Source organism: Musca domestica, unplaced genomic scaffold, assembly GCF_030504385.1.
Source record: "Musca domestica strain aabys unplaced genomic scaffold, Musca_domestica.polishedcontigs.V.1.1 107, whole genome shotgun sequence".
NCBI lineage: Eukaryota > Metazoa > Arthropoda > Insecta > Diptera > Muscidae > Musca > Musca domestica.
Genome location: NW_026712125.1, coordinates 1,400,289 through 1,419,443, shown reverse-complemented (window position 1 = coordinate 1,419,443; position 19,155 = coordinate 1,400,289). Strand labels below are relative to the sequence as shown.

At 42.3% G+C, this 19,155-nt stretch overlaps 1 protein-coding gene across 50 annotated transcripts; it reads left to right on the top strand.

Annotated features, from left to right (window-relative positions):
• The first annotated feature begins 234 nt into the window (after positions 1–234).
• Positions 235–18,831, top strand: LOC101900380 (uncharacterized). 50 transcript variants are annotated; one of them, XM_059129303.1, is made up of 15 exons: positions 235–333; positions 893–1,158; positions 1,224–2,285; positions 2,406–2,477; positions 2,862–2,933; positions 3,030–3,794; positions 3,865–4,128; positions 4,188–4,355; positions 4,542–10,760; positions 12,356–12,520; positions 12,582–12,758; positions 15,167–15,337; positions 15,406–15,918; positions 17,809–17,982; positions 18,051–18,831. In XM_059129303.1, exons 1-15 carry the CDS (start codon positions 327–329, stop codon positions 18,678–18,680), a joined length of 10,725 nt encoding a protein of 3,574 aa, XP_058985286.1. In that variant the 5' UTR covers positions 235–326; the 3' UTR covers positions 18,681–18,831. The 50 variants fall into 50 exon arrangements, with proteins under 50 accessions (XP_058985286.1, XP_058985247.1, XP_058985288.1 ...); XM_059129264.1 differs by adding an exon at positions 2,670–2,693 and having other exon boundaries at positions 2,406–2,525; positions 2,838–3,794; XM_059129305.1 differs by lacking the exon at positions 2,862–2,933 and having other exon boundaries at positions 2,406–2,693; positions 3,006–3,077; positions 3,342–3,794.
• Positions 18,832–19,155: the final 324 nt, after the last annotated feature.

Sequence of the window (19,155 nt, the reverse complement as noted above, 5' to 3'; positions counted from 1 at the left end):
TGCCAAATTTTATTTAATTTTTTTTTTTTCTTTTCAAACTCATTGAGGACAACAACAAATTTAAGATAGATTGATAATGTTTTCGTGTAAATGATAGCATCTTCTTTATCGAACGACAAAAAACAGAACATGCCAGACATGAGCATTTTTTTTTTTTTTTTTTTTTTTTTGGTTTCAATGGACCCTAACAACCTATAAAAAGGCAATAAAATTTTCACATCGGCACAGAGTTACTGAAGTACTCTAAAAACTAGCAAATCAGTTTTCGAAGTTCGAGTGTGTAATTTAAGTGCGGACCGCGAACCAGAAAGGATACACGCACGGAAATGAGGAGTAAGTTTTGAGTGAAATTTTAAGTGAAGTGAAGTTAAGTGTCATCCGGGGGCAGAGAGGCTGCTATTGGATTACTAGATGCAATTTTTAATGAAGTGCTGTGAAAATTTAAGACGAGAATGCAAAACCAAGGATACATTTGTGAGAGGCGAAACAAGAGTTTCGAAATTTTCAAAAAAAGTGTTTCAATGTGTTTTTAAAGTCTCCATGAAATATATTTTTTTTCATTGCTGAAAAACGATTGGGCGATTGGGCAAACTGTCAGTATTTTACACTTACAGGTGTATGTACATAAGAAGCTTGCAGTCATGGCTAGACATATTTTGTGACATTTCAAAAAAGGGATTACAGAGCCGCACTAAAATCCTGCCGTCGTTTTCCACTAATTTTTTAATATGCCTAGCCATGACCTCAAGCTTTTGTATGTACTTGAACCTTTAGCCTCCTTTTTGAAGCAAAAATATTCCCCAAGGATTGTCTTTAGAGTATCGCAACCCAAAAAAATCCTTCTAAAGATTTTCAAAATTACTATTACATTTTTTTTTTGCCTCCCCTACAGCGTACCTCTTGGCTCTGGCAGTTGTTACTGCTTTGGCTGCCATCTCATCTGCGGCAGATGAGGAATGTGTGCAACGCAAATTGCGTGGCCTAGCCCTACACTGGCCCAACCCCAGGGACTGTTATTCGTTCTACCGCTGTACCAACAAAGATGTTAAACGGGAAATTGCCTGCCCGGCTGGTCGGCAGTATAATCGGCGCACCGGAAAATGTGCCCCGGTGGGCAGAAAAGTTTGCAGGCTAAGTTTATTGGCTCCACTGCAGGAGGTAAAAAAATGTTTACTCACACACACGCACCCAGGTATCTGACTCGCCCTTCGTTTTCTTTTCAGGCCGACAATCCATGTTCGGGTGAAATATCCGGTACATATTTGGCCGATCCCAAGAGTTGCCGCAGCTTTAACATTTGCAATGCCAATCTGGCCTATCCACAGACCTGCAATCCGGGCAGCTATTTCGATAGCGCCAAATCAGCTTGTGTGCCGGATACGGACACCACATGTTGGGAAAATCTCTGTTTATCCAAGGCAAATGGTGTGTATGTGGCAAATGAAAACGATTGTTATGGTTTCTATGTTTGTGCGGATAAAACGGCCGTGAAACAGGCGTGTCCAAGCGGCAGCTACTTCAATAAAGATTCTTTGAATTGTGTTCCCGGTGTGTGCCCATCGGATGTGGTTGTAACCACACCATGTCCGGAAGTAACCACTACGACCAAACCAGCAGTTGTAACAACGCCATGTGCAGGTCAAACCACCACAACCAAAGTTGTAGAAACAACAACATCCTGTTCGGAAAAGACAACAACGCCAACGGTTGTAGAAACAACAACATCCTGTTCGGAAAAGACAACAACACCAAAGGTAGTGGAAACGACAACATCCTGTTCGGAAAAGACAACAACACCAAAGGTTGTTGAAACGACGACTTCCTGCTCCGAAAAGACAACAACACCAAAGGTAGTGGAAACGACCACTTCCTGCTCCGAAAAGACAACAACACCAAAGGTTGTTGAAACGACGACTTCCAGCTCCGAAAAGACAACAACGCCAAATGTTGTAGAAACGACAACACCAAAGGTAGTGGAAACGACAACTTCCTGCTCTGAAAAGACAACAACACCAAAGGTTGTAGAAACGACAACACCAAAGGTAGTTGAAACGACAACATCCTGCTCTGAAAAGACAACAACGCCAAAGGTTGTAGAAACGACAACAACGCCAAAGGTTGTAGAAACGACAACACCAAAGGTAGTGGAAACGACAACTTCCTGCTCCGAAAAGACAACAACACCAAAGGTTGTAGAAACGACAACACCGAAGGCTGTTGAAACGACAACTTCCTGCTCCGAAAAGACAACAACACCAAAGGTTGTAGAAACGACAACACCAAAGGTAGTGGAAACGACAACACCGAAGGCTGTTGAAACGACAACTTCCTGCTCCGAAAAGACAACAACACCAAAGGTTGTAGAAACGACAACACCAAAGGTTGTAGAAACGACAACACCAAAGGTTGTGGAAACGACAACTTCCTGCTCTGAAAAGACAACAACGCCAAAGGTTGTAGAAACGACAACACCAAAGGTAGTGGAAACGACAACTTCCTGCTCCGAAAAGACAACAACACCACAAGTTGTAGAAACGACAACTCCAAAGGTTGTTGAAACGACAACTTCTTGCTCCGAAAAGACAACAACACCAAAGGTTGTAGAAACGACAACTCCAAAGGTTGTAGAAACGACAACATCCTGCTCCGAAAAGACAACAACGCCAAAGGTTGTAGAAACTACAACACCAAAGGTAGTGGAAACGACAACTTCCTGCTCCGAAAAGACAACAACACCAAAGGTTGTAGAAACGACAACTCCAAAGGTTGTAGAAACGACAACTCCAAAGGTCGTAGAAACGACAACATCCTGCTCCGAAAAGACAACAACGCCAAAGGTTGTAGAAACGACAACACCAAAGGCTGTTGAAACGACAACATCCTGCTCTGAAAAGACAACAACGCCAAAGGTTGTAGAAACTACAACACCAAAGGTTGTAGAAACGACAACACCAAAGGCTGTTGAAACGACAACAACCTGCTCTGAAAAGACAACAACGCCAAAGGTTGTAGAAACTACAACACCAAAGGTAGTGGAAACGACAACTTCCTGCTCCGAAAAGACAACAACACCAAAGGTTGTAGAAACAACAACACCAAAGGTAGTGGAGACGACAACTTCCTGCTCCGAAAAGACAACAACACCAAAGGTTGTAGAAACGACAACACCAAAGGCTGTTGAAACGACAACATCCTGCTCCGAAATGACAACAACTCCAAAGGTTGTAGAAACGACAACTCCAAAGGTCGTAGAAACGACAACATCCTGCTCCGAAAAGACAACAACACCACAGGTTGTAGAAACGACAACACCAAAGGTTGTAGAAACGACAACACCAAAGGTTGTGGAAACGACAACTTCCTGCTCTGAAAAGACAACAACACCAAAGGTTGTAGAAACTACAACACCAAAGGTAGTGGAAACGACAACTTCCTGCTCCGAAAAGACAACAACTCCAAAGGTTGTAGAAACGACAACTCCAAAGGTCGTAGAAACGACAACATCCTGCTCCGAAAAGACAACAACGCCAAAGGTTGTAGAAACGACAACTCCAAAGGTTGTAGAAACGACAACACCTAAGGTAGTGGAAACGACAACTTCCTGCTCCGAAAAGACAACAACACCAAAGGTTGTAGAAACTACAACACCAAAGGTAGTGGAGACGACAACTTCCTGCTCCGAAAAGACAACAACACCAAAGGTTGTAGAAACGACAACACCAAAGGTTGTTGAAACGACAACACCAAAGGTTGTAGAAACGACAACACCCTGCATACAAGGAGATTGTTCAGCTGTAAGTAACGTAGACAAAGGCCAATTGATTTTCAAGCAAAAATTATGACTTCTATCCTCTCTCATTGTAGAACAATTGCGATCAAACAAGCTGCTTGAATGCCGAGAACCACATCGCTTTCCCAGCCAAAAACGACAAAACCCAATACTGTGTTTGCATGAATAAGCAAGCCATTTGCCGTGTCTGTCCGGAGGGTAGTGAATTCGATAGCCAAATCAATGTTTGTAAGCCAATTGTAGTAACGACTACACCCTGTCCAACGACTACACTAGCCACAACCACCGCCTCAGTTGTAGTGACAACCACACCCTGTTTACAGGGGGATTGTTCGGCCGTAAGTCACAAAAGTTTTCCTCTCTTTTGGTAGCTTAGCTAAAACCTTTCTCATTTTAGAACAATTGCGATCAAACAAGCTGCTTGAATGCCGAGAATCACATCGCTTTCCCAGCCAAAAACGATAAAACTCAATACTGTGTTTGCATGAATAAGCAAGCCATTTGCCGTGTCTGTCCGGAGGGTAGTGAATTCAATGGGCAACTAAATGTTTGCATGCCTAAAGAGGTAAGTGACAAATATTGAGAAACTCGATTCGAAGTATGGTTTATTTTGAGAAAGTTTGTATTGGGCGCCATCTATATTTGCAGATTATTAAAAATCCTCTCTTCCTGTCAAATATTCGGCACATTTCATTATCTGTCTTTTGAGATTTTTGTGAAATTGAGTTAAATTTTCTTGGTTTGTTTTCAGCTAACAACCGCATGTCCCGAGGCCGCCAAACACGCATCGGTTAAATGCGCCGGTGGCTACGAAGAAGGTGATCTAATTATGCATCCCAAAAACCGTCAACTATTCTACATCTGCTTCGATGGTAAATTCTTTGAAACCAGCTGCGGTGAAGGTAACTACTACAATGCCGAAGAAAAGAGTTGCATGCCCGATTATGAGCCCAAGCAGTCGCGTTCCAAACGCAGTGTTATGAAGCACGAAGAACATATCTGTCCCGGTGGTCTGCAAAATTTCGAAAGTGTTGCTCATCCATTGGATTGCAACAGAAAATTGGTGTGTCGCGACGGTCGCATGATAGAAGAATCCTGTGAGCGCGGTTACTATTTCAATGAGGCAGTCAAAGCCTGTATTAAGGATGTGAACAATATCTGCCCATTATCTTCGAGGGCGGCCTCTACCACATGTGTGGATGGCACATTCAAGGTCAACGACAAAGATTGCACAGCCTACTTCAGATGCTGCACCAATACCTGGAAAGAAGCCAACTGTGCCGAAGGAGAATATTTCAATCCGAAAAAATTGCAGTGCGAGAAGGATGAAAAGTATTATTGTCTGCCCCCACCTGTCGTTCCTTGTGTAGAAGGCAAACAATATCAAGATCCGGCAAACTGCTCAGCATACTTCCTATGCTGTAGTGGTGAGCTGGTGTCAAAATCTTGTGAAACAGGATACTATTTCAATGGTAAAGAATGCGAATTGGACGTCAATAACCAGTGCTGGCCTAAAGAGGTAGAACCAATCTGTGTCGAAAATGCTCAGAAGCCCGGTACCAACTGCTCCTCTTACTATCGTTGTTGCGGCAATGATTGGGTCGAAGAATTCTGCGACGAAAATTACTACTACGACGAGAAGAAGGATAAATGTCTAGCCGATACCAATAACGTCTGCTGGCCTAAAGTGGTAGAACCAAACTGCGTCGAAAATGCTCAGAAGCCCGGTACCAACTGCTCCTCTTACCTCCGTTGTTGCGGCAATGATTGGGTCGAAGAATTCTGCGACGAAAATTACTACTACGACGAGAAGAAGGATAAATGTCTAGCCGATACCAATAACGTCTGCTGGCCTAAGGTGGTAGAACCAAACTGCGTCGAAAATGAGCAGAAGCCCGGTACGAACTGCTCCTCTTACTATCGTTGTTGCGGCAATGATTGGGTCGAAGAATTCTGCGACGAAAATTACTACTACGACGAGAAGAAGGATAAATGTCTAGCCGATACCAATAACGTCTGCTGGCCTAAGGTGGTAGAACCAAACTGCGTCGAAAATGAGCAGAAGCCCGGTACGAACTGCTCCTCTTACTATCGTTGTTGCGGCAATGATTGGGTCGAAGAATTCTGCGACGAAAATTACTACTACGACGAGAAGAAGGATAAATGTCTAGCCGATACCAATAACGTCTGCTGGCCTAAAGTGGTAGAACCAAACTGCGTCGAAAATGCTCAGAAGCCCGGTACCAACTGCTCCTCTTACCTCCGTTGTTGCGGCAATGATTGGGTCGAAGAATTCTGCGACGAAAATTACTACTACGACGAGAAGAAGGATAAATGTCTAGCCGATACCAATAACGTCTGCTGGCCTAAGGTGGTAGAACCAAACTGCGTCGAAAATGAGCAGAAGCCCGGTACGAACTGCTCCTCTTACTATCGTTGTTGCGGCAATGATTGGGTCGAAGAATTCTGCGACGAAAATTACTACTACGACGAGAAGAAGGATAAATGTCTAGCCGATACCAATAACGTCTGCTGGCCTAAGGTGGTAGAACCAAACTGCGTCGAAAATGAGCAGAAGCCCGGTACGAACTGCTCCTCTTACTACCGTTGTTGCGGCAATGATTGGGTCGAAGAATTCTGCGACGAAAATTACTACTACGACGAGAAAAAGGATAAATGTCTAGCCGATACCAATAACGTCTGCTGGCCTAAGGTGGTAGAACCAAACTGCGTCGAAAATGAGCAGAAGCCCGGTACGAACTGCTCCTCTTACTATCGTTGTTGCGGCAATGATTGGGTCGAAGAATTCTGCGACGAAAATTACTACTACGACGAGAAGAAGGATAAATGTCTAGCCGATACCAATAACGTCTGCTGGCCTAAAGTGGTAGAACCAAACTGCGTCGAAAATGCTCAGAAGCCCGGTACCAACTGCTCCTCTTACCTCCGTTGTTGCGGCAATGATTGGGTCGAAGAATTCTGCGACGAAAATTACTACTACGACGAGAAGAAGGATAAATGTCTAGCCGATACCAATAACGTCTGCTGGCCTAAGGTGGTAGAACCAAACTGCGTCGAAAATGAGCAGAAGCCCGGTACGAACTGCTCCTCTTACTACCGTTGTTGCGGCAATGATTGGGTCGAAGAATTCTGCGACGAAAATTACTACTACGACGAGAAAAAGGATAAATGTCTAGCCGATACCAATAACGTCTGCTGGCCTAAGGTGGTAGAACCAAACTGCGTCGAAAATGAGCAGAAGCCCGGTACGAACTGCTCCTCTTACTATCGTTGTTGCGGCAATGATTGGGTCGAAGAATTCTGCGACGAAAATTACTACTACGACGAGAAGAAGGATAAATGTCTAGCCGATACCAATAACGTCTGCTGGCCTAAAGTGGTAGAACCAAACTGCGTCGAAAATGCTCAGAAGCCCGGTACCAACTGCTCCTCTTACCTCCGTTGTTGCGGCAATGATTGGGTCGAAGAATTCTGCGACGAAAATTACTACTACGACGAGAAGAAGGATAAATGTCTAGCCGATACCAATAACGTCTGCTGGCCTAAGGTGGTAGAACCAAACTGCGTCGAAAATGAGCAGAAGCCCGGTACGAACTGCTCCTCTTACTATCGTTGTTGCGGCAATGATTGGGTCGAAGAATTCTGCGACGAAAATTACTACTACGACGAGAAGAAGGATAAATGTCTAGCCGATACCAATAACGTCTGCTGGCCTAAAGTGGTAGAACCAAACTGTGTCGAAAATGAGCAGAAGCCCGGTACGAACTGCTCCTCTTACTACCGTTGTTGCGGCAATGATTGGGTCGAAGAATTCTGCGACGAAAATTACTACTACGACGAGAAAAAGGATAAATGTCTAGCCGATACCAATAACGTCTGCTGGCCTAAGGTGGTAGAACCAAACTGCGTCGAAAATGAGCAGAAGCCCGGTACGAACTGCTCCTCTTACTATCGTTGTTGCGGCAATGATTGGGTCGAAGAATTCTGCGACGAAAATTACTACTACGACGAGAAGAAGGATAAATGTCTAGCCGATACCAATAACGTCTGCTGGCCTAAAGTGGTAGAACCAAACTGTGTCGAAAATGAGCAGAAGCCCGGTACGAACTGCTCCTCTTACTACCGTTGTTGCGGCAATGATTGGGTCGAAGAATTCTGCGACGAAAATTACTACTACGACGAGAAGAAGGATAAATGTCTAGCCGATACCAATAACGTCTGCTGGCCTAAAGTGGTAGAACCAAACTGTGTCGAAAATGAGCAGAAGCCCGGTACGAACTGCTCCTCTTACTACCGTTGTTGCGGCAATGATTGGGTCGAAGAATTCTGCGACGAAAATTACTACTACGACGAGAAAAAGGATAAATGTCTAGCCGATACCAATAACGTCTGCTGGCCTAAGGTGGTAGAACCAAACTGCGTCGAAAATGAGCAGAAGCCCGGTACGAACTGCTCCTCTTACTATCGTTGTTGCGGCAATGATTGGGTCGAAGAATTCTGCGACGAAAATTACTACTACGACGAGAAGAAGGATAAATGTCTAGCCGATACCAATAACGTCTGCTGGCCTAAAGTGGTAGAACCAAACTGTGTCGAAAATGAGCAGAAGCCCGGTACGAACTGCTCCTCTTACTACCGTTGTTGCGGCAATGATTGGGTCGAAGAATTCTGCGACGAAAATTACTACTACGACGAGAAAAAGGATAAATGTCTAGCCGATACCAATAACGTCTGCTGGCCTAAGGTGGTAGAACCAAACTGCGTCGAAAATGAGCAGAAGCCCGGTACGAACTGCTCCTCTTACTATCGTTGTTGCGGCAATGATTGGGTCGAAGAATTCTGCGACGAAAATTACTACTACGACGAGAAGAAGGATAAATGTCTAGCCGATACCAATAACGTCTGCTGGCCTAAAGTGGTAGAACCAAACTGTGTCGAAAATGAGCAGAAGCCCGGTACGAACTGCTCCTCTTACTACCGTTGTTGCGGCAATGATTGGGTCGAAGAATTCTGCGACGAAAATTACTACTACGACGAGAAAAAGGATAAATGTCTAGCCGATACCAATAACGTCTGCTGGCCTAAGGTGGTAGAACCAAACTGCGTCGAAAATGAGCAGAAGCCCGGTACGAACTGCTCCTCTTACTATCGTTGTTGCGGCAATGATTGGGTCGAAGAATTCTGCGACGAAAATTACTACTACGACGAGAAGAAGGATAAATGTCTAGCCGATACCAATAACGTCTGCTGGCCTAAAGTGGTAGAACCAAACTGCGTCGAAAATGCTCAGAAGCCCGGTACCAACTGCTCCTCTTACCTCCGTTGTTGCGGCAATGATTGGGTCGAAGAATTCTGCGACGAAAATTACTACTACGACGAGAAGAAGGATAAATGTCTAGCCGATACCAATAACGTCTGCTGGCCTAAGGTGGTAGAACCAAACTGCGTCGAAAATGAGCAGAAGCCCGGTACGAACTGCTCCTCTTACTATCGTTGTTGCGGCAATGATTGGGTCGAAGAATTCTGCGACGAAAATTACTACTACGACGAGAAGAAGGATAAATGTCTAGCCGATACCAATAACGTCTGCTGGCCTAAAGTGGTAGAACCAAACTGCGTCGAAAATGCTCAGAAGCCCGGTACCAACTGCTCCTCTTACCTCCGTTGTTGCGGCAATGATTGGGTCGAAGAATTCTGCGACGAAAATTACTACTACGACGAGAAGAAGGATAAATGTCTAGCCGATACCAATAACGTCTGCTGGCCTAAAGTGGTAGAACCAAACTGTGTCGAAAATGAGCAGAAGCCCGGTACGAACTGCTCCTCTTACTACCGTTGTTGCGGCAATGATTGGGTCGAAGAATTCTGCGACGAAAATTACTACTACGACGAGAAAAAGGATAAATGTCTAGCCGATACCAATAACGTCTGCTGGCCTAAAGACGTTGAAACCTGTAGCGATGGCGAATTGAGACCTGACGATGACAACTGTGCGGCATATTATAAATGTTGCAGCAATGGCTGGGTAGCAGAAGTTTGTCCTGACAATGAATACTTTAACTGGGAAACGGAAGCATGTGAATTTGATGCGGAACATGAATGTCGCGAAGCCGCACCTTGCAAAACTGGTGAAAAATATGCCGATCCAGAAAATTGTTCAGCCTACTATGAATGCTGTGGAGGTGTCTTTAAGCCACAGTACTGCGAGGCGGGTTATCTTTACGCAAGCGCAGAGGCAGAATGCGTGCTGGACACGAAAAACGAGTGCTGGACCGATGAAGAAGACGACAATGGTTGCAATACGGACTGTCCCGGTGGTTATAAAAATGGTACATTTGTGGAAGGCGATGATTGCGATACCTTCTACATTTGTGTCAATGGCGAACTGCAGCTGCAATCGTGCGGCTATGGCATGTATTACAATAACGTTAGTAGGTCATGCGTCGCCGACACCGATCGCACATGCTGGACAAATGTCTGTGCCGATGAGAAAAACGGTGTCTACCTACCCGTACCCAAACACTGTAGCATGTTCTACGAATGCATGAATGGCCAATCAAATGCACTTTACTGTGAGGAAGGTGACTATTTCAATCCGGACACATCGGCGTGTGAGCCTGACTTGAATGCCGTTTGCTACAATCCATGTGCCGAGGTCGACAAGGTTATGACTCTACCCCATCCCAATTGTAATCAATACTATTGGTGTAATGACAAGACAACCCTGGTGGGTACTTGTCCGCTAGGTGGTTTCAATGCCAGTCTGGGTTCATGTGATGCCAGTACCAGCTGCTCGAACTACAAGTGTAACGGTGTACCGAACTATGTGCCCTTCCCCGACGAGAAGGATAAGACGTTGTACTATATTTGTATAAATGGTGTGGCTGTTGAAAAGCAGTGTCTGCCAAATCAGGAATTTAATGGATTTGCCTGTCAATACGTCTCAAGTGTAAGTTATTTAGGGTTTCCATTCATTATATATGAGCCGGCGATCTTTGGTTGTTCAGTTCAGACCGCTTTATTTCAGGCACTATCGGAACGGAAGGGGTTTTGCATATGTGCTGATTGTGATGTGTGATTTTTAGCAATATTTTTCAATGGAATTATTTAGAAATCCTTGTGGGAACTTTATCTCTTGGGAAGAGAATTGTCTATATAGGTCCACGATATTGTATAGCCCCCCCCCCCTATTTATCGCTACCTCCCTATATTCGGTATTTTGTTTAGCTATGTTATTTACCGGAATTTTTTCAAGTTTCGTATTTGAACATTGTAATGGCCTGTGACAGAACATTGTCTATGCAGGTCCACGTCTTCGTATAGACCCCAATATAAGAGTATCTCCCTATTTTCGGAATTTTTAAAATTTTAAAATAACTTTTTTCGGATTTTATTATTTTTTTCAAGTCCCAATTTGTTCCGGGTCGAACTTACTGCTTTTTTTATGGCTAGAGAGGCTTTATATATCATTTGATACGGTTAAAACGTGCCTAGGCGAAATAACGGGTTTAGACCCTAGGTCTCTTTGAACCAAATCGATTTTGAGGACATTTGGAGTCGATCTAGCGATGTCCGTCCGTCTTTCTGTCTGGCTGATGGGCACGATAACTCTCGAAGAGAGTATACGATTTGGTTCAAACTTGGTATATCGCAATATTTCTGGCAAACTTAGATCGAGTTCGGAGATAGGAAATATCGGTCCGCTCCTTCTGGTACCTCCCCCACAAAATGTCGAAATTTTCAAAAAAAAAAATATTTTTGCACAGAAAGAGACAAACGACAATCCGATTTTGCTCCAACTTTGCAAATCCTAATATTTGCATCAGTGCTAGGTCAGGTGCAAAAATGGCCAATGTCGGTCCACTCCATTAAGTACCTCTCCCACAAAGGGTCAAAATTTTGAATAATTACAACTCTTTTAAAATATGATGTAAGAGTCCGATTGTCTTCAAAAATTTCACACATCCCCATATTTTTATCAATCCAAGGTCTGGTATTAAGTTGGAATATATTGGTCCATTCCTTGTGGTACCTGCCCAACAAAGGGGTCAAAATTTTGAATATCCATGAGGTTCATAAAATGCGAAATTAATATCCGATTCCATTCAGACTTGGTACATCTCAATATTTCTATGAGCACAAGATCTGTTATAAATATGGTAGAGATCGGATCATTCTTTCTGGTACCTCTCCCACAAAGGGTCAACGTTTTGTATAACTAAACCTATTATAAAATCCGTAATAAACATCCGATTCTCTTTATATTTCACACATCCCATTATTTCTAATAACACAAGATCTGCTGTGATGCTGGGATAAATCGGTCCATTCCTTGTGGTACCTGCCCCACAAAGGGTCAAAATTTTGAATATCCATACAGTTCATAAAACACGAAATTATTATCGAAATCACACGATATGGAAAACTTGACATTACAAAGATTCCGTCCGATAGAGCCTTTACCAAATAATTGTATAATTTTTTTTTTTTTTTTTTTTTTGAGAAAATGTTTTAAAAATCCTTTTCTTATTCTTGCATGCTTAGCCTGACTGTAATGCCACATTGTGCGATACATTGCAACCATATGAGAGCTTCCCAACAATAAATGGATCTGAAACGGAATTCTGCATGTGCATTAAGGGTTTGGCCCAGAAAGAAAGTTGTCCCACTGATTATGTTTTCAATGAAACAATGAAGATGTGTGCTTCCGTAAGGATTACGATTTTGAAAAAAATGTATATATTTGTTTAATTGTTTTTATATTTTGCAGAACATACCATGTAACTCTATGATTTGTAAAACCAACGACAATTACTACACCTTCGCCAACAATGATGATCCAGCGACATTCTGTATATGTATCAACAACGTGGCCGTGGTTGCGGATTGTCCAGCGAAGCAGACCTATAATCCATATATAGACGCATGTACCGAATTGGTGTATTCTGTAAGTCTATATAAACTATATTTTAATTAGTCGACAATTTATCGATGAGGGCAAAAAAAAATCGATTTTTTCCACAGCAATTTCAAGAGAAAAATATTCTCTTGATGTCATTAGAGGCTCATAACACACTGCAGTGCGATTCTGACGAAAACGAAATTTATCGATAACAGCAAAAAATCGATTATTTTTTTTATCGCAGACAATTTTTTAATGGGAATATCAAAATTTGATTAATTTGCAGAGAGCTTCACAATTTTAGGAGAAATATGATCTTGATGTCATTAGAGGCCCATAATTCTGCAGTACGAAATTTATCGATAACTGCAAAAAATCGATTATTTTTGTATCACAGACAACTTTTATTGTGATTATCAAAATTTGATTAACTTGCAGAGAGCTGCGCAATTTCAGGAGAAATATTCTCTTGGTGTCATTAGAGGCCTATAATTCTGCAGAACGATTCTCTAACTAGCCAATGACTGAATTAATGAAATTTATCGATGAGAGCAAAAAAATCGATTATTTGTTTATCACAGAAAATTTTTTAATGGGAAAATCCAAATTTGATTAATTATCAGAGAGCTGTGCAATTTCCGGAGAAATATGCTCTTGATGTCATTAGAGGCCCCTATAATATTACAGCAACATTTGCAATGATCTCTGAATGAAAACAAAAAATGTCGGAGATAGCATCAAATTTTAGAATAAGTTTCGAATTTGTTCGAATTTGTCACCTTTGGCACTAATTATGGCCTCCGAACGGCCAATGAAACCGTCACATGCTGCCCGAATGTTGCTCTGCGCTAATTTGGCCCATTCCCGGCAAAGAGTTTGCTTGATTTAATCGACACTTTGACACATTTTTTAGTGCCAACCTTGCTTTCCAAAATACTCCAGACACAATAGTCCAACGGATTGGTATCCGGAGATTTAGGGTGGTCATTGTGCGCTGGAAATGAAGCGAGGAACCTCATTTTGTAACCATTCTAGGGCGGCGCGTGCTAAGTGCGATGCTGGTGAGTCCCGTTAGAAAGTCCAAGGTCTGCGGCCAAAATGTTTACGTGTCCAAGGACTTAATACACCCTCCAAAATATTTTCGCGATGATATTCGACATTTATTCTAATGCCACGGTCTATTAATACGAGCATAGAGCGACCATCGGCTGTTATGGCTGCCCACATCATCACCATGGCCGGCGCTTGAGTTCCGGTGGCCAACCGAAGGTGCACATTTTCAGCTGACCTCTTTGGCAAGTAAACACGAGCATTTTGTTTGTTTACAAACTACTGGACAGCGAATGTTTTCTCATCGGAGACCATCAAACCAAATTCGGCAATTCACGACTTTCGGCCAAGCGAAGCAAGTCTTTAGCTCTTTTCAGTCTATTTTCTTTCTATTGCGGAATTTTGGAATTTCAATGACTTTACGCCGAGCTCATTTATCAATATTTGACGAATGGAATATTGCGACGCGGCTTTCGCTTCTTTACTTTTCTAACCATTTCTGCTGATGTTGGTGTTTTCCTCCGTCCACTTCCTTGACGTCGGGGGGCTACGCTACCAGTATCACGGTAACGAGCACGAAATGGCACGAGACACAAAAGATCTATACACATTTAAATGCTGGAGTGCTCTAACGATAGCCACTTGTGGCTTTCCAGCAAATATTTGCATCATTGCTAGGTCAGGTGTATAAGTGGGCAGTAGCGGTCCACTCCTGCTGCTACCTCCACCACAAAGCGTCAACATTTCGAATAAACTCTTATAAAATATGATGTGAGCGCCCGATTCTATTGTTGTATTACACAGATCACAATTTTTTTATTAACCCCAGGTGTGGTGTTAAAATGGGTTATATCGTCGACCCACTCCTTCTGGTACCTCTCCCACAGAGGTTCAAAATTTTGAATAATCACAATTCTTTTAAAATATGAAATATTTCACAAATCACAATATTTTTTATTAAACCAAGGTCTGGTGTGAAAATGGGTTATATCGTCGACCCACTTCTTCTGGTACCTCGCCCACAGAGGTTCAAAATTTTGAATAATCACAACTCTTTTAAAATTTGAAATAATTCGCCCGATTATTTTCAAACATGGCACATATTCTTATATCTACCACCCCTTAAAATTTCTTGCACCCCTTCAGGTACTTCCTCAACATAGGGTCAAAATGTTTAATAACTTAAACCCTCACAAAATGCAAAATAAACTTCCGATTATATTCCAATTTGACACACTCCAATATTTCTAAAAACACAAAATTTCCAATAAAAATGGTACAGATCGGACCACTGCTTTTGGTACCTCTCCCACACAAAAGCTTCAAAAATTGCCAATAACTTTAACCCTTCAGATTTTCATTTTTCATGCATTGTTTTGGTTGTTGTCTTTTTTTCTTTTCAGAGCGATTGTGACCAGACCGTATGCCTTAAGGAAGACGACTCATATACATACGCCCCCAAAAATGAATCCCTCAATGGCATCTGTGAGTGCAAATCCAATGTGGGCATCTTCGTTGAATGTCCACCGGATACGGTCTTTGATTCCTTCCTGAATATCTGTAAATTAATTGATGTACGTACACAAGCCACTGCCAATGATCGAATGATTGACGAATATCTTTTACTTCTTTTGAACTTTAGATCAATTGTCAGTCGTCGAAATGTGTCGGTGCCGAAGACAATACCGTATTCCCAGCCCTGACCACGGATGAGGGCTATTGTCAATGCCAAAAGGGTGTGGCCGTCTATCAGAATTGTCTGGCCTCGGAGTCATTCAACGATACAGTTCTGAAGTGTGTACCATCCTTGTGTGATCGTTCTAAATGCGCCGATCAGCCCCCAAATGTGGGATATCCTGCTACGGATAATAAATACGGTTTTTGCATGTGTGACGAAAGTGGCAGTTCCACATTCCGTCCATGTCCCAATGACACAGAATTCAGTAGTGTGACCAATGCCTGTAAGGTGCCGTTACAAAACTGTGCAGACACCGAATGTGTGGGTGTTGCCGATAATACCAAGGTGCCAGCCTTGTCAACAGTTCACGGTTATTGTTTGTGCCAGGGTGGCAAGCCGACATTCGAGGAATGTCTCAACAATTGGGTATTCGATAGTGTTTCACAAATATGTGAAGCTCCCAAGGTTGCGATTGAGGTAAGTTGATAGAAAAACAAAAACAAAAACACGTGTGTCTGATTCAGGGCACAATTAAAGAGGTAGTCTCTGTTGCAATATCAGATTTTTTTGACTTGACTTGTTTCTTTAATCCACGTTTTCAACAGATACCCTCCGCCCTACATAGTATGGAGGGTATATTGAATTCGTCATTCCGTTTGTAACTCATCGAAATAATAATTTTAAACCTAAAAGCGGAAAATTCCAAGACGATTTAGCCCTGTCCCTGTCCCAACCGTCTTTTGTAAATACGCTAGAGTCAAAACAAATTAGCATAGAAAGCTACAATTTTGCTCAGATCAGCCTTTTGTCTGCAGGCAGGTCAAGCTCGAAGATGGGCTGTATCGGTCCACGATATCGTATGACCCCCATATAAAGGTACCTCCCAGATATTCCGTATTTTGATGATTTTATCTGAAAATCCACTCAAGGAGTTCCCTCTGAATGTTTTACCCCCTAGAAGAGAATTATCTACATAGGTCCACGATATCGTATAAACACCGTACAAAGGTACCTCCCAGATTTTCCATTTTTTTTTTTTTTTTTTTTTTTTTTTTTTTTTTTTTGATAATTTTAGGCATATTTTTCAATGGAATGATCTGAAAATCCACGAAAGGAGTTCCCTCTGGATACTTTACTCCCTGGAAGAAAATTGTCTATATAGGTCTAGGATATTGTATAGCCCCCATATAAAGGTACCTCCGTATTTTGATTATTTTAGGCATATTTTTCAATGGAATTTTCTGAAAATCCACTCAAGGAGTTCCTTCTGGGTATTTTACCCCCTGGAAGAAAATTGTCTACATAGGTCCACGATATCCTATAACCACCATATAAAGGTACCTTCCAGATATTCGGTATTTTGATGATTTTAGGCATATTTTTCAATGGAATTTTCTGAAAAGCCACACAAGGAGTTTCTTCTGAACACTTTACCCCCTAGGAGAAAATTGTCTACATAGGTCCACGATATCGTATAACCACCATATAAAGGTACCTCCCAGATATTCCGTATTTTGATGATATTAAGCATATTTTTCAATGGAATTTTCTGAAAATCCACTCAAGGAGTTCCTTCTGGGTATTTTATCCCCCGGAAGAAAATTATATATATAGTCGATATTGTATAGCCCCCATATAAAGGTACCTCCCAAATATTCGGTATTTTGATGACTTTAGCTACATTTTTCAATGGAATTGTCTGAAAAGCCACACAAGGAGTTTCTTCCGAACACTTCACCCCCTAGGAGAAAATTGTCGTAAACGATATCGTATAGCCCCATATAAAGGTACCTCCCGATATTCGGTATTTGAATGACTTTAACCATAATTTCAATGGAATTATCTTAAATTCCACCCAAGGAGTTCTTTGAGAGCACTTTACACCCTGGAAGAGGATTGTCTATATAGGTCCACGATATCGTATAGCCCCCATGCAACGGCGGTACTTCCCGATTATTCACCGGAATTGTTTCAAATTTCGTATTTGTACTTCGTAATGGCTACTACAGTCTATGACAGAAAACTGCATATGAAGGCCCGGGTCTTCGTATAGCCTCCCCATATAACGATACCTCCCCATATTCGGTATTTTGATAATATTATCAACATTATTCATCGGAGTTCTTTCAAATTTCATGTTTGAAGTTCGTAATGGGTACGCTACAGCAGGTTCCCGTCTTTGTATGGCTCCCACATAACGGTACCTCCGCTTTTCAGTATTTTGATGATCTTAGCGATATTTTTTGACCAAAACTGTTTCAAATTTCGTATTTGTGCTTCGTAATGGCGGAATGATTGTCTATAAATTTACATTTGCAGAAAAGCAATTGTCTAATACCAATACCAAATCTTCTTTCCGAATTTTAGGATGTCTGTGACATGAATTACTGCAACCTGCCTGGAAATGCTTTGAAAAAATATCCATCCTACAGCAATATCTATGGCTTCTGCCAATGTAGCGCCGCTGGACCTAGCTTTGAGTTCTGCCAAGCAGGTTATATCTTCAATGAGTATAGCCTGGTGTGTGTACCCTCCGCCGAGGTATGTATGATGCCCAGAGATCATTTTCGGAGTTGAATTATTTAAGTTTTATTTTCTTGTGTTCTCAGAGCATGTGTGACATTGCCCTGTGTGCCGATGCAACGCCTGAAAGCCCCTATGGCATTCCAGCCAAGACCAGCAACACGGCATTCTGCTTATGTTCCGGTCCCGACAGCATCATGGTACTTAACTGTGCAGATGGCAAATTCTTCGACAAAACTTTGGGATATTGTGTCAGTAAACTCGAACAGGGTTGCGGCTGTCCAGATGGCATGAAGACCGGCGATCGGGCTCCCAACGCCGAAGACTGTACCCAATACTATGAATGCCAATCGGGCAGTATGCAATTGAAGAGCTGTCCTGCTGGCCAATACTTCAACACCAACACCAATTGTTGTCTGAACAATGATGGCACCTGCGACGCCAACACTGCCTGTACCTGTCTGGGTCTGTATCGCGAGGGCGAACGCATCATCCACCCGCATAACATGCAATTGTACTTTGTCTGCGAAAAGAACAACCTTCACGAACGCAACTGTGGCTCGGGACGTATCTTCAACAAGGCCATTAACCAATGCATGCAGGCCACCCAGGCTGCCACCTTTAGCAAGCACTTTATGCGCAAACGTTCCGCCGACATTGAAGAAGTAAGAACTTTGAAAAAAGTAACTAATTTTTTTAGCAGATTTCTTTGGTAAACTTAAGAAATATTCCGCGGTCCAGCGCTTGGATCACTCCACCCATAGTAGGCCTTAAGCATTTATAGTATCTCCGCTTGTTTATTCCAATTTCCAATATGCCCATTACTTTAGAGAAAATAAAACAAACAAAACAACGTTTGAAAAAAAAGCGAAATTCTTTTATTTTTTGGCTGTATTTTTTTTTAGAAAAACTAAAACAAAATTCGTTTCCATGTGTTAGAGCCCATACTGGGCTTAAGGTTTTGAACCGCACAAGCATGCAAACAAACATAAACGGATTTCGCTGAAGAAAAACGTTTTTTTGTTTGTTTCCAATGTTGGCTCTTCAAAGCTTTGCGGCACATGAGGAATGATGGAAGGAAATGAATGGAGCAGAAAAATAGGGTCCTGAGGACTTTTTACAACGGTATACTCCACTAGCAACTGCGGACTTTTTTCCATAAAAGAAAAATGTTCCCTCAGTAACCTGAGA